Source organism: Bombina bombina, chromosome 1 (assembly GCF_027579735.1).
Source record: "Bombina bombina isolate aBomBom1 chromosome 1, aBomBom1.pri, whole genome shotgun sequence".
Classification (NCBI taxonomy): Eukaryota; Metazoa; Chordata; class Amphibia; order Anura; family Bombinatoridae; genus Bombina; species Bombina bombina.
Genome location: NC_069499.1, coordinates 495,311,411 through 495,327,173, shown reverse-complemented (window position 1 = coordinate 495,327,173; position 15,763 = coordinate 495,311,411). Strand labels below are relative to the sequence as shown.

General features: G+C 39.1%; 1 protein-coding gene across 1 annotated transcript in view; it reads right to left on the bottom strand.

Moving 5' to 3' along the window:
• Nucleotides 1-15,763, bottom strand: part of DNAH7 (dynein axonemal heavy chain 7) — a 784,664-nt gene that overhangs the window by 473,990 nt on the left and 294,911 nt on the right. The window contains exon 37 of the mRNA XM_053698573.1: nt 11,743-11,869. Within this exon, the coding sequence (XP_053554548.1) occupies nt 11,743-11,869 (127 nt within the window). The remainder of the gene's footprint in view (nt 1-11,742; nt 11,870-15,763) is intronic.

The following is a 15,763-nucleotide window of genomic DNA, read 5'->3' as shown; positions in this document are numbered from 1 at the left end:
TGGATCATTGGTAAAATTGTTCGTATAGTCTCCATCTTGAACGATGGGTCTCTGAGAAATTTGTTTAGGCATTTGAGATCTAAAATCGGTCTGAAGGTTCCCTCTTTTTTGGGAACCACGAACAGATTTGAGTAAAACCCTTGTCCCTGTTCTAGTTTTGGAACTGGACAAATTACACCCATGGTATAGAGGTCTTTTACACAGCGTAAGAACACCTTTCTTTTTGTCTGGTCTACAGACAAACGTGAAAGATGAAATCTCCCTCTTGGGAGAAAATCCTTGAATTCTAGCTGATACCCCTGGGTCACAATTTCTAATGCCCAGGGATCCTGAAAATCCCTTGCCCAAGCCTGAGAGAAGAGAGAAAGTCTGCCCCCTACTAAATCCGGTCCCGGATTGGGGGCTGCCCCTTCATGCTGTCTTGGTAGCAGCAGCGGGCTTCTTTGTTTAGCCCTCATCTTAACAGTCTTATCCTGAGGTAGGGCATGACATTTACCTCCAGTAATCCTTTAAAAGGAATAGCTAAAAGCTTAGATTTTGATGATACATCAGCAGACCAAGATTTAAGCCATAACGCTCTATGCGCTAAAATGGCAAAGCCTGCATTTTTCGACGCTAATTTAGCCATTTGAAAAGCGGCATCAGTAATAAAAGAATTAGCTAGCTTGAGAACCTTAAATCTATCCAAAATATCATCTAATGGGGTCTCAACCTTAAGAGACTCCTCTAGAGCCTTGAACCAAAAAGCTGCTGCAGTAGTAACTGGAACAATGCACGCTATAGGTTGTAGAAGAAAACCCTGATGAATAAACAATTTCTTTAGAAGACCCTCCAATTTTTTATCCATAGGATCTTTGAAAGCACAACTGTCCTCAATAGGTATAGTTGTACGCTTAGCTAGGGTAGAAATAGCTCCCTCCTCCTTAGGGACCGTTTGCCAAGAATCCCGAATGGTGTCAGATATGGGAAACATTTTCTTAAAATTAGGAGGGCGAGAGAACGGAATGCCTGGTCTATCCCATTCCTTAGTAACAATGTCCAAAATTCTTTTAGGGACTGGAAAAACATCAGTGTAAGTAGATACCCTTCATATGAAAATCAACTGCGCATCTGAGGCGCGAAAATTAGGCCCCGCCCATCATATGCGATGTCTCCCAGCCTAAAAAAACGCTATGAAGCGGTATAGGAACTAGCCATGTGGGTACTTGCAACCCAAATAAATGTATAAGCCATGTGAAAACCTCCAGTATAATGCCCAGTAACAGTGAACATAAAAAATGTTTCTACCATAAAAACGTTATGTTGCCCCAGTGTCTAACCATGCTGCCATCCTTTTCTGCATTTAGCCCAAAAACATTCACACACAGGTCTCCAGTAAAACCCCTTCTTATACATCAGATTACTGCTTACCCTTTCCCTCATGGAAACTATGTCAGCCTGTTCTGAAATATCACAGTCTCTCCAGAAATAAACGACTGAACATACCTCAATGCTTGTAGCATGAAAAACGTTCCCCCCACTGAAGCTTCTCTAGTACTCCTCAGCCATTCTGTGGGAACTCATCTGGATCTTAGTGACAACTGCTAAGATCATAAACCTGCAGGCAGAAATCTTCTTCCATCTACTGCCTGAGGAAAAATAGTACTCACCGGTACCATTTAAAATAAAAAAGTCTTGCTTGAAGAAAATAAAAACTATAATTTTAACACCTCTTTCACTTTACCTCTTCCTATTACTAGTATAGGCAAAGAGAATGACTGGGGTGGAGAGAAGGGAGGAGCTATATATACAGCTCTGCTGTGGTGCTCTTTGCCACTTCCTGTTAGCAGGAGGATAATATCCCACAAGTAAGGATGAATCTGTGGACTCGTCGTATCTAGTAGAAGAAATTGGTAATAAAAGTAAATTGGAAAGTTGTTTAAAATTGCATGCCCTATTTAAATCATGAAAGATTTTTTTTTTACTTTACTGTCCCTTTTAAGTATCAGAGATAAACAGAAGCAAATATGCAGTAGACAGCACACAAATATTTAACCCCAAAAGGGAAGAAAAAAGGCGCAATATATCACAGATTAACCCTTAGGAGGTAAACAGTAAACATTACATAAGATACTGTTCCAATAAGCCCTGAAAAAAAATGTAAAAGGCTTGCACAGTAAATAACACAGCATATAAAGGGTTACAAAACAATTGTAGCCCAAATAAATTTAAAGCCCAGCTCTGATGAATAGAATGCCTTACCACCTCCACTGGTCATCAGAAACTTCCTACACACTGATAAGGTTACAACAGTACAGGAAAGAATTATAGCACAGAAAGGATGCGCTAAAAAGTAAACTAAAATAGATAACCCTTAGCGTGCCAGCGCTACTGGTGAGCGTTAAAAGCTAAAATACGAATGTAACAAACAAATGAAACATAGCACAAGTGAAATAACTGTGCATAGCTCAAAAGTAAAATCTGAGCACACTAAGCCGACCGCGCTAAACTTAAAGCAAGAGTAACATAAAAAAACAAAGTTTTTCAAAAGTGCTAAAAACTTCTAGTATAAGGTGTATGATGTATAATATATGTCCCCAGACTATTTAAATCATGAGTACATGTTCATACTAAAAACTGGTGGGCTTGTAAGGTGCAGGTACTTACCAATAACCACCTCCTTCCACTGGGCTTACCTCAGCTGCAGCAACTTGTTTCCAGCAGATGAGCCAATCATAAGCAGTGAGAGCACGATGCCAAGGATGTAAATTAGTTATAGCATATTCAACCAAGGGGATTGGTGGCCAAGACCACATTTCACCTAGGGAGGCCTGCAACACTAAGAAAAGATATTTCACTGCCTGGCTGATAACTCCTTGTCTGCCCCTCTGAACAACAGGTTACTGTGAAGAGGATACAGGCCTCAGATCGGTTAGAGGATAGCCTTTCAAAGGGAGAGTAGATCTCACATTTCACTTTTACCTCACTCCTCATCAAGGAGGTAAAAGAAAATGACTGAGGATCATGGTAAGTTGAGGGGTTTAAAGCTCTGGTGTGTTGGGGTGTCTTTTGCCTCCTCCTAGTGGCCAGGAGGGGAATATTCCCACATGTGATGGCTCATGGACTCTCACCGTCTGATGAAAGAAATATTTTACCACCAGGCAAAGGGCTTTAAAGGGATTCTGAACCCACATTTTTTTTTATGAGTCAGATAGAGCATGCAATTTTAAGCAACTTTCTTATTTACTCCTATTATCAAATTTTCTTTGTTCTCTTGGTATCTTTATAAAAAGCATATAAAATGCAGGAAAGTAAGCTTACAAGCCAGCCCATTTTTGGTTCAGCACCGTGGATAGCGCTTGCTGATTGGTAGTTGCATTTAAACACCGATCAGAAAGCCCTACCCAGGTGCTGAACCGAAGATGGGCCGGCTTGTAAGCTTACATTTCTGCTTTTTCAAATAAAGATATCAAGAGAACAAAGACAATTTGATAATAGGAGCAAATTAGAAAGTTGCTTAAAATTGCATGTTCTGTCTGAATCATGAAAGAAAAAATCCTATAATGATATTTAATCCTGATATAAAACATGGCCATCAGTTTGTATTTCAAACTTTCCCTTCTCTATGAATTTCCTCTTGAGTACTGCAATTTTGATATATTTAAGGTTATTGTTTGGAAGGCAGAAATGTTTGCCCATGGGGGTGAACATTTCCCTGTGGAAAGGTGAAAGGCAAAGAATTAACCCTATCTGTTCAGTATTTTTGTTCTGTGCAGATGGTGTGCAATCAGATCTCATCTTTTTTTGTCTTTCAGACAGAGGTTTCATATAGCAAATAAATCCTGTTCTCACAGTTAAGGACTATGAAATTCATGCTTTTCCACTTAAACCTTAACACATATTTGACACATATTTCCAGTTAGTCATATGAATTTACAGAACCTGATTGTGTATTTAACAGGCCATCCCAGAGATGAAAGAGCACTATTTAAATATGTTAAAAGTATTTTGCATTAAAAATAACCTAAAGTTCTTTAGTAGCTTATTTTGAAGCTAACAGGAAGTGCAACTGGCCATATGCTTGATTGCTGACTGGCTGATAAGCAGACGCCCCACTGATTTATGGGTAGCATGCCTCACAAGCATAAAAATGAAAAACATTTTCTAATTAAAGAAACATCTGTTTTTGCTTTGTTTTTGTATTTTAACTAGAATACATTTTAAAATGCAACAAAAATGCATTTTGAGTCCATAACGTATAAGTTCCATACATATAGTTACATTCCTATATAGATGACTTGCTAATCATTTGTCTGGATCCAAATATTCCTTCAGTTAATAAGTGAGATGTTTACTTTATGCTGAATTCATTATGTAATGGTGTCAATATAATACATTTGCATTATTCAGGAAGTGTTTCAATTCCAGATATACAACAGCACATGGTAATACATTAACAGATATTTAAAGTGGAAATTAATTTCCATGAAATTGGATGTTTTATAACTCGTTCACTGCTGAGACATTTAGCAGTCTGTAGACTTTTAGCTCTATTTAAACATCAATTTAAGTTATTTGAAAGATAAAGTCAGAAGTCATGTTTTTTTGTTTATGTTTTTTTGTTTGTTTGGCAGCAGATCCTTTTGTTCCAGGAAATATCTTAAATGTTATAATTAAGTCCTTATATTTTACACTTCAGCATCAAGTCACCTGATTAAACCAGTCAAAAGAAATTGGGGAAAGAGAGAGTGTTCAGTTTTGACATTGAACCTTCCTATTTCACTCCTAATTTCAAAATATCTTAAAGGAACATTGTACACTAGATTTTTCTTTGGATGACTGTGTTGTAGATGATCCATTTATACAGCTCATCTGGGAGTGTTTTTGTAACAATGTATAGTTTTGCTTATTTTTTTTAAAACATTGTGCTAATTTTCAGACTCCTAACCAAGCCACAAAGTGTCAGATGTATACCCTCATTTACAGACTACTGCTTGATCCTGTTTGTCTAATGGGTATTTTCATATGCAGGGAAATGGGGAGGGGTGAGTGTCTGCTCTTTTTCTGGTTACCCAGTCCTTTTTACTGGGTGCCCCAGCCTAACCTCATCAACAGAGCTAAACTTGGAGCTTTTTAAAAGGTTTTATACTGGATGTTTAGATCAGTATCTGTGCATATTATTCTTTATAGTAGTTTTTATTAAATGCAGTTATATTAAAATTGGTGTATACTGTCCCTTTAAAGAATCAGTATGTTATAAAAATATCTGACTGCAAAAAGCTGAAAATTTACGTTGCTGTGGAAGTGTTGGAATTATGTTTAATGCATAGGAAAAATTGCAGTGATGTTTAATATGCTGGGGTAAAGGGCTAATTTATGGCTAGCAGGTTAGAATTAATTATGTGGTTAGGGTCTAGAAGCATATTACATGCCATATAAATAGTAATTCCGCCTTGCAGCTTTTTCAGGTATTTCAGAAACTAACTGGAAACAGGATAGCAACAATGTTTATTAATAGATGGTGGGTACGGTTTTCTATCAGTTATAGCTATTTATACCTAACACTTGACTGGCATGTAGGCCACCGTTGTTAAACAGATCATTAACCATATTGATCCTAACACAAAGGAAAACATAATTTATGCTTACCTGATAAATTCCTTTCTTCTGTTGTGTGATCAGTCCACGGGTCATCATTACTTCTGGGATATAACTCCTCCCCAACAGGAAATGCAAGAGGATTCACCCAGCAGAGCTGCATATAGCTCCTCCCCTCTACGTCACTCCCAGTCATTCGACCAAGAATCAACGAGAAAGGAGAAACCAAGGGTGAAGTGGTGACTGGAGTATAATTTAAAAGATATTTACCTGCCTTAAAAAACAGGGCGGGCCGTGGACTGATCACACAACAGAAGAAAGGAATTTATCAGGTAAGCATAAATTATGTTTTCTTCTGTTATGTGTGATCAGTCCACGGGTCATCATTACTTCTGGGATACCAATACCAAAGCAAAAGTACACAGATGACGGGAGGGATAGGCAGGCTCATTATACAGAAGGAACCACTGCCTGAAGAACCTTTCTCCCAAAAATAGCCTCCGAAGAAGCAAAAGTGTCAAATTTGTAAAATTTGGAAAAAGTATGAAGCGAAGACCAAGTTGCAGCCTTGCAAATCTGTTCAACAGAGGCCTCATTCTTAAAGGCCCAAGTGGAAGCCACAGCTCTAGTAGAATGAGCTGTAATTCTTTCAGGAGGCTGCTGTCCAGCAGTCTCATAGGCTAAACGAATTATGCTACGAAGCCAGAAGGAGAGAGAGGTAGCCGAAGCCTTATGACCTCTCCTCTGACCAGAGTACACGACAAACAGGGAAGACGTTTGTCGAAAATCCTTAGTTGCCTGCAAGTAGAACTTGAGGGCACGAACTACATCCAGATTGTGTAGAAGACGTTCCTTCTTTGAAGAAGGATTCGGGCACAGGGAAGGCACCACGATCTCTTGATTGATGTTCCTGTTAGTGACTACCTTAGGTAAGAACCCAGGTTTTGTACGCAGAACTACCTTATCTGAATGAAAAATCAAATAAGGAGAATCACAATGTAAAGCTGATAACTCAGAGACTCTCCGAGCCGAAGAAATAGCCATTAAAAATAACACTTTCCAAGATAACAACTTATATCAATGGAATGAAGGGGTTCAAACGGAACTCCTTGTAGAACGTTAAGAACAAGGTTTAAACTCCATGGCGGAGCAACAGTTTTAAACACAGGCTTGATCCTAGCTAAAGCCTGACAAAAGGCCTGGACGTCTGGATTTTCTGACAGACGCCTGTGTAACAAGATGGACAGAGCTGAGATCTGTCCCTTTAATGAGCTAGCCGATAAACCCTTTTCTAAACCTTCTTGTAGAAAGGACAATATCCTAGGAATCCTAACCTTACTCCAGGAGTAACCTTTGGATTCGCACCAGTATAGGTATTTACGCCATATCTTGTGGTAAATCCTTCTGGTAACAGGCTTCCTAGCCTGTATCAGGGTATCAATAACCGACTCAGAAAAACCACGTTTTGATAAAATCAAGCGTTCAATTTCCAAGCAGTCAGCTTCAGAGAAGTTAGATTTTGATGTTTGAATGGACCCTGTATCAGAAGGTCCTGTCTTAGAGGTAGAGACCAAGGCGGACAGGATGACATGTCCACTAGATCTGCATACCAAGTCCTGCGTGGCCATGCAGGCGCTATTAGAATCACTGATGCTCTCTCCTGTTTGATTTTGGCAATCAATCGAGGAAGCAGCGGGAAGGGTGGAAACACATAAGCCATCCCGAAGTTCCAAGGTGCTGTCAAAGCATCTATCAGAACCGCTCCCGGATCCCTGGATCTGGACCCGTAGCGAGGAAGTTTGGCGTTCTGGCGAGACGCCATGAGATCTATCTCTGGTTTGCCCCAACGTCGAAGTATTTGGGCAAAGACCTCCGGATGAAGTTCCCACTCCCCCGGATGAAAAGTCTGGCGACTCAAGAAATCCGCCTCCCAGTTCTCCACTCCCGGGATGTGGATTGCTGACAGGTGGCAAGAGTGAGACTCTGCCCAGCGAATTATGTTTGATACTTCCATCATTGCTAGGGAGCTTCTTGTCCCTCCTTGATGGTTGATGTAAGCTACAGTCGTGATGTTGTCCGACTGAAACCTGATGAACCCCCGAGTTTTTAACTGGGGCCAAGCCAGAAGGGCATTGAGAACTGCTCTCAATTCCAGAATGTTTATTGGCAGGAGACTTTCCTCCTGATTCCATTGTCCCTGAGCCTTCAGAGAATTCCAGACAGCGCCCCAACCTAGTAGGCTGGCGTCTGTTGTTACAATTGTCCAGTCCGGCCTGCTGAATGGCATCCCCCTGGACAGATGTGGCCGAGAAAGCCACCATAGAAGAGAGTTTCTGGTCTCTTGATCCAGATTCAGAGTAGGGGACAAGTCTGAGTAATCCCCATTCCACTGACTCAGCATGCACAATTGCAGCGGTCTGAGATGTAGACGTGCAAAGGGTACTATGTCCATTGCTGCTACCATTAAGCCGATCACCTCCATGCATTGAGCTACTGACGGGAGTTGAATGGAATGAAGGACACGGCATGCATTTAGAAGCTTTGTTAATCTGTCTTCTGTCAGATAAATCTTCATTTCTACAGAATCTATAAGAGTCCCCAAGAATGGAACTCTTGTGAGAGGAAAGAGAGAACTTTTCTTTTCGTTCACTTTCCATCCATGCGACCTTAGAAATGCCAGAACTAACTCTGTATGAGACTTGGCAGTTTGAAAGCTTGAAGCTTGTATCAGAATGTCGTCTAGGTACGGAGCTACCGAAATTCCTCGCGGTCTTAGTACCGCCAGAAGGGCACCCAGAACCTTTGTGAAGATTCTTGGAGCCGTAGCCAATCCGAATGGAAGAGCTACAAACTGGTAATGCCTGTCTAAGAAGGCAAACCTTAGATACCGGTAATGATCTTTGTGAATCGGTATGTGAAGGTAAGCATCCTTTAAGTCCACTGTGGTCATGTACTGACCCTTTTGGATCATGGGTAAGATTGTCCGAATAGTTTCCATTTTGAACGATGGAACTCTTAGGAATTTGTTTAGGATCTTTAAATCCAAGATTGGCCTGAAAGTTCCCTCTTTTTTGGGAACCACAAACAGGTTTGAGTAAAACCCTTGTCCTTGTTCCGACCGCGGAACCGGATGGATCACTCCCATTAATAACAGATCTTGTACACAGCGTAGAAACGCTTCTTTCTTTATCTGGTTTGTTGACAACCTTGACAGATGAAATCTCCCTCTTGGGGGAGAGAATTTGAAGTCTAGGAGGTATCCCTGAGATATGATCTCTAGCGCCCAGGGATCCTGAATATCTCTTGCCCAAGCCTGGGCGAAGAGAGAGAGTCTGCCCCCCACTAGATCCGGTCCCGGATCGGGGGCCCTCGGTTCATGCTGTCTTTGGGGCAGCAGCAGGTTTCCTGGTCTGCTTGCCCTTGTTCCAGGACTGGTTAGGTTTCCAGCCTTGTCTGTAACGAGCAACAGCTCCTTCCTGTTTTGGTGCAGTGGAAGTTGGTGCTGCTCCTGCTTTGAAATTCCGAAAGGGACGAAAATTAGACTGTCTAGCCTTAGCCTTGGCTTTGTCTTGAGGCAGGGCGTGGCCCTTACCTCCTGTAATGTCAGCGATAATTTCTTTCAAACCGGGCCCAAATAAAGTTTGCCCCTTGAAAGGTATATTAAGTAATTTGGACTTAGAAGTTACATCAGCTGACCAGGATTTTAGCCACAGCGCCCTACGTGCCTGAATGGCGAATCCTGAGTTCTTAGCCGTAAGTTTGGTTAAATGTACTACGGCCTCCGAAATGAATGAATTAGCTAGTTTAAGGACTCTAAGCCTGTCCGTAATGTCGTCCAGCGTAGCTGAACTAAGGTTCTCTTCCAGAGACTCAATCCAAAATGCTGCCGCAGCCGTAATCGGCGCGATGCATGCAAGGGGTTGCAATATAAAACCTTGTTGAACAAACATTTTCTTAAGGTAACCCTCTAATTTTTTATCCATTGGATCTGAAAAAGCACAGCTATCCTCCACCGGGATAGTGGTACGCTTAGCTAAAGTAGAAACTGCTCCCTCCACCTTAGGGACCGTTTGCCATAAGTCCCGTGTGGTGGCGTCTATTGGAAACATCTTTCTAAATATTGGAGGGGGTGAGAACGGCACACCGGGTCTATCCCACTCCTTAGTAACAATTTCAGTTAGTCTCTTAGGTATAGGAAAAACGTCAGTACTCGCCGGTACCGCAAAGTATTTATCCAACCTACACAATTTCTCTGGTATTGCAACAGTGTTACAATCATTAAGAGCCGCTAAAACCTCCCCTAGTAATACACGGAGGTTCTCCAATTTAAATTTAAAATTTGAAATATCTGAATCCAATCTGTTTGGATCAGAACCGTCCCCCACAGAATGAAGCTCTCCGTCCTCATGCTCTGCAAGCTGTGACGCAGTATCAGACATGGCCCTAGTATTATCAGCGCACTCTGTTCTCACCCCAGAGTGATCACGCTTGCCTCTTAGTTCTGGTAATTTAGCCAAAACTTCAGTCATAACAGTAGCCATATCTTGTAATGTTATCTGTAATGGCCGTCCAGATGTACTAGGCGCCACAATATCACGCACCTCCCGGGCGGGAGATGCAGGTACTGACACGTGAGGCGAGTTAGTCGGCATAACTCTCCCCTCGCTGTTTGGTGAAATTTGTTCAATTTGTACAGATTGGCTTTTATTTAAAGTAGCATCAATACAGTTAGTACATAAATTTCTATTGGGCTCCACCTTGGCATTGGAACAAATGACACAGGTATCTTCCTCTGAATCAGACATGTTTAACACACTAGCAATAAACTTGCAACTTGGTTACAATCTTATTTAACAAAAACGTACTGTGCCTCAAAGAAGCACTAAACGATTAAATGACAGTTGAAATAATGAACTGAAAAACAGTTATAGCATCAATCCTTAAAAACAACACAACTTTTAGCAAAGGTTTGTTCCCCTTAGTAAAGTAACAATAATTAAATTTGAAACATAAAAATTACAGAGCAACGTTTTTTTTAATCACAGTCAATATATAAGTCTCACAGCTCTGCTGAGAGAATCTACCTCCCTCCAAAGAAGTTTGAAGACCCCTGAGTTCTGTTAGAGATGAACCGGATCATGCAGGAAATACAAGAGTAACTGACTGGAAATTTTTGATGCGTAGCAAAGAGCGCCAAAAAACGGCCCCTCCCCCTCACACACAGCAGTGAGAGAGAAACGAAACTGTCACAATTTAAAACAAGCAACTGCCAAGTGGAAAAATAATGCCCAAACATTTATTCACTCAGTACCTCAGAAAATGCAAACGATTCTACATTCCAGCAAAAACGTTTAACATAATAAATACCTATTCAAAGGTTTAATGTACTTTTAACAGAGTAATTCCAGTGAAATACCATCCCCAGAATACTGAAGTGTAGAGTATACATACATGTCATTATAACGGTATGGCAGGATTTTCTCATCAATTCCATTCAGAAAATAAAAACTGCTACATACCTCAATGCAGATTCATCTGCCCGCTGTCCCCTGATCTGAAGCTTTTACCTCCCTCAGATGGCCGAGAAACAGCAATATGATCTTAACTACTCCGGTTAAAATCATAGTAAAAACTCTGGTAGATTCTTCTTCAAACTCTGCCAGAGAGGCAATAACACGCTCCGGTGCTATTGTAAAATAACAAACTTTTGATTGAAGTTATAAAAACTAAGTATAATCACCATAGTCCTCTCACACATCCTATCTAGTCGTTGGGTGCAAGAGAATGACTGGGAGTGACGTAGAGGGGAGGAGCTATATGCAGCTCTGCTGGGTGAATCCTCTTGCATTTCCTGTTGGGGAGGAGTTATATCCCAGAAGTAATGATGACCCGTGGACTGATCACACATAACAGAAGAAATGGGCAGCAAACAATATGTCTGTGTTAAACTTATTATTTCTAAGCTACTACTATCATACAAAAATGATACCTAATTTTTAGAAGTGAAAATACATTAACTGTATATTCTGCCCATTTGATCTTTTTTTATTTCCTGTCCAAATAAAATTAGTAGCTCTATAACGTCAAAGTGAATGTTTAATTAGCTTCCATCTCAATATTAATATTAATATTGCATTATATAAATATGTAGCTATTGTTACATACCTTATTGTGAAATGCCAGTCTAAAATCCTGGAAAATATTGTATACATTGAATTATCATCAAACTCATTAATTGTTACAGTGTTGAAATGGCGTAAAAAACGTGGTGTAACTGGGTTTCTTCCTCCACCTGAATTGAAATAAAAGTCAGGTGATAAAATGCAAAATATATGTATTTATTGAAAACAAACAGAAATAATAAATAAAGCATTATATATTATGGCATTAAAGGGATATGAAACCCCAAACTTTCATCATTCAGACAGAACATACAATTTTAAACATGCTTTCAATTTACTTCTATTAACTAATTTGCTTCATTTTCTTGGTATCCTTTGCTGAAGAAGCATCAAAGCACTACTGGGAGCTAGCTGAACACATTGGCTGAGCCAATAACATGATACATATATGTGCAACACAGCCACCAAATCAGCAGCTCCAGAGCCTACCTAGGTATCATTTTCAACAAAGGTTAGCATGAGAACAAAATAAATAGGTAACAGAAGTAAATTGGAAAGTTATTTAAAATCACATTCTCTATCTGAATCATGAAAGAAAAAAATTTGGGTTTCAAAAAATAGGTCAGGCAATCCTGAGAGGTAGGTACAAACAAGTTAGGAAAGAGAGGTATTTTATTAATTTAACAATATTAAATGCATATGTAATATATATTAATGTGTTTATGGATACCTATGAAGCTCAGAAGGCCTTCAGCTTTCCCGTTACTATTACCCTGAAGTTTGAAAAGAACATGGGATGAACCTTGGAGCTATAATGAGCAGCTACCTCAGGCCCATAGAAACTATCATTACCTTGACATAAGTGCTTAAATCCCTTCAGTGCTGAGCTATTTAACACCTGTACTGAGCTGTTTTTAGCTTTTTGGCATGGGGGGGGGGGTCAGCAGACCAGCATTTTAAAAAAAAAACAACTTTATTTCAGGTAATACCATTATATGCTACTGTGATAGCATTACATTGGGTTTTAAACTTGGCAGGCAATGGAGGAGACTGCCGAATCAACATTAAAAGGAGGACCCCACAAAAGGGCAACACATCCTTCTCACTGTAAGCTTATTCATGCACACCCTAGTGGTTAAAGAGTCTGCTGAAGCATTCTCAAGAAGAAAAGAAAGAAAGAGCTCTTAGCTTGAAAACACTCACTGGGAGAAGTAATTTTATTTTTAGCTATACTAGGCTTGAAGAAAGAGATCTTTAGTGATAACTCAGCTATCCCGGATGGCTGGAATCCATGGTGATCACTTGCCAGTGCAACTCACCCACACTTACCCAAAGGGAAACCCTCTTCTAAGTTTGACAAAATTTGAGCCTCAATGCAGAGAGCGGTAAGGAAATTGGAACTGGAATCTAATTCTGTCGCTGTAAGTCATTGACGCTCCATTTCAAAACACAAAAGGTCTGAATAAGTCTTGTTTGCAAAAGTGACCACTTCACTAAAATAGTTCATTTAAGCACTGTCAGGTTTTCCAGCATCCTTCACATTTATAAAAAAAAAAGCATCAAAGAGCATGCAAATCAAAATTAACATTTTATTTAAATTAAAATTTACGTCATTTGATATCCTTTGTTGAAAAGCATATGTACATAGTCTCGGAGCAGAAATGCAATGTTTGGAGCTAGATGATGGCCAGTGACTACACACAATTGCCATTTAATTAGAGAAAGAAAAAAACTGGGGAAAAACTGCTTTAGCCAATCCAATCAGCAAGCGCAACCCAGGTGATAAACCTAAAATGGTCCGGCTCCAAAGCTTTCATTCCTGCTTTTTAAATAAAGATACCAAGAGAACGAAGAAAAAAATTATAATTATAAAGTTGGTTAAAATTGCATGCTTTCATGAAAGAAAAAATGTGGGTATAGTATCTCTTTAACATATCCGGACTTGTAGTTTCATTTGTAACAAAAGATAACGTTTTAAAAAACAACTTTAATTTACTATTTACTGAATAATCTGTACTTTTATTTGAATCAGAATACTTTTATACACACTCCGTTTTATGTTCCCAATGTAATGACTTTGAATTATGAGTACTCCGCTCTGAATTTTTAGAGGTACAAAAATTGCCAGGAATTTTACATCTCTACTCTTGTAGAGATGTGGTGAGCTAGCTCCCAGTTGTGTACTGCTGTTTTGTGTATTCCTTTTGCAGGGGCTAAACACAGTTATGTATGAGCAACAGAGCAATAATACAATTATGTAACATATTAGAACATTTTCTTTTTTTGTTAACTTTATGTCCTTTGAAATGTTTAACCCCTTAATGTCTTTCCTGTTACCTAAGGGGACACTGAACACAATTTTTTTCTTTCGTGATTCAGATAGAACATGAAATTTTAAGCGTTACTCCTATTATCAAATTTTCTTTATTCTCTTGGTATCTTTATTTGAAATGCAAAAATGTAAGTTTAGATGCCGACCCATTTTTGGTGAACAACCTGGGTTGTTCTTGCTGATTGGTGGATAAATTCATCCACCAATAAAAAAGTGCTGTCCAGAGTACTGAAGTAATAAAAAAGCTTAGATGCCTTCTTTTTCAAATACAGATAGCAAGAGAACGAAGAAAAATTGATAATAGGAGTAAATTAGAAAGTTGCTTAAAATTGCATGCTCTATCTGAATCCCAAAAGAAAAAATTTGGGTTCAGTGTCCCTTTAAATCTGAATATTATAGGCTTCCATTCCGCCTAGAGGGGTTGGAGTGCATTCCAACTTATTGACTTATCTACATACTTCAATTTGATTAGTTGATTTGTGCAGGAGCTTCTTTATATCTGTCCTTAAAGGGACACTAAACCCCAAATTTTTCTTTCACAATTCAGGTAGAGAATACAATTTTAAACAACATTCCAATTTATTTCTATTATCTAATGTGCTTCCTTCTTTAGATATTCTTTGTTGAAGAAATAGCAATGCATATGAGTGAGCCAATCACACAAAACATCTATGTGCAGCCACCAATCAGCAGCCACTGAGCCTATCTAGATATGCCTTTATGCAAAGGATATAAAGTGAATGAAGCTAATTAGATAATAGAAGTAAATTAGAAAGTTGTTTAAAATGGCATGTTCTTTCTAAATCAGGAAAGAAAAAAAATGAGTTTCATGTCCCTTTAATTGGCCACAGCAAAGGAGATAAGATTTACAACATTAACAATAATTCTGCAGGGGCATGGCTTTGATTTGCAAAAAAATACAAGTATTCCCTCAAAAAAATCAAAATGGCAGTTTTAAATGCTTTGGAAGAAGAAAACACAGAGGCGCCAAATGGCCTAGTATCATCAAAACAGCAATAATACAAAATTAGCTGGACAACTGTGAAGTGCCAGCCTGCCCTACTAGCTAGGGTGCCATTCGCTTGTGAGTAGCCACTCACGAGCTGCTATATTTGTATTATTTCTGTATATTTTCTTATATTGTTTTGTTTCAGTTTGTTTTTTACCTATTTGATCGATTTTATGTCTAGTTTTGGTGGAGCGCCCCCTTGAGGAGACTTGTGTTTGCACGTTTTCCTTTTTTCTCATAGTTTTAAATGCTTGTAAAACATGAATTTTATTTGCAGATCTTCTGCAATCCTGCAATTTATTTCTGATACATATAGAACAAAATGAATGCACTTTTTAATGAACCTTGTTATCAATGAAAGCTATAAAAAAAACCTAGATAACAAATACAATATTTGATCATTAAAGGGCCACTGTAAGTAAATATTTTCTATGCCTGTTACTAACTAACTACCCCAAATACGCTTTTTATCAATAGCATTTCATTAACATATCTCTACCGTATGTCAGAAATCTTGTCTGCAAATTTAATTGTTTTCCAAACCCACTCCGTGGGTATCCTTTGCTCTGTACCAATCCGTTTACAATACCTAGGTTTCAAAATGGCGCTTTAAACACAAAGTTATTGGTTTAAGTATTTTGAACATGCAGTGCTGAAAATAGTGGGCAGGATAACGTGACATCATCGGCGAATAAAAGATATAACTTTTAGAACTTTATGAAA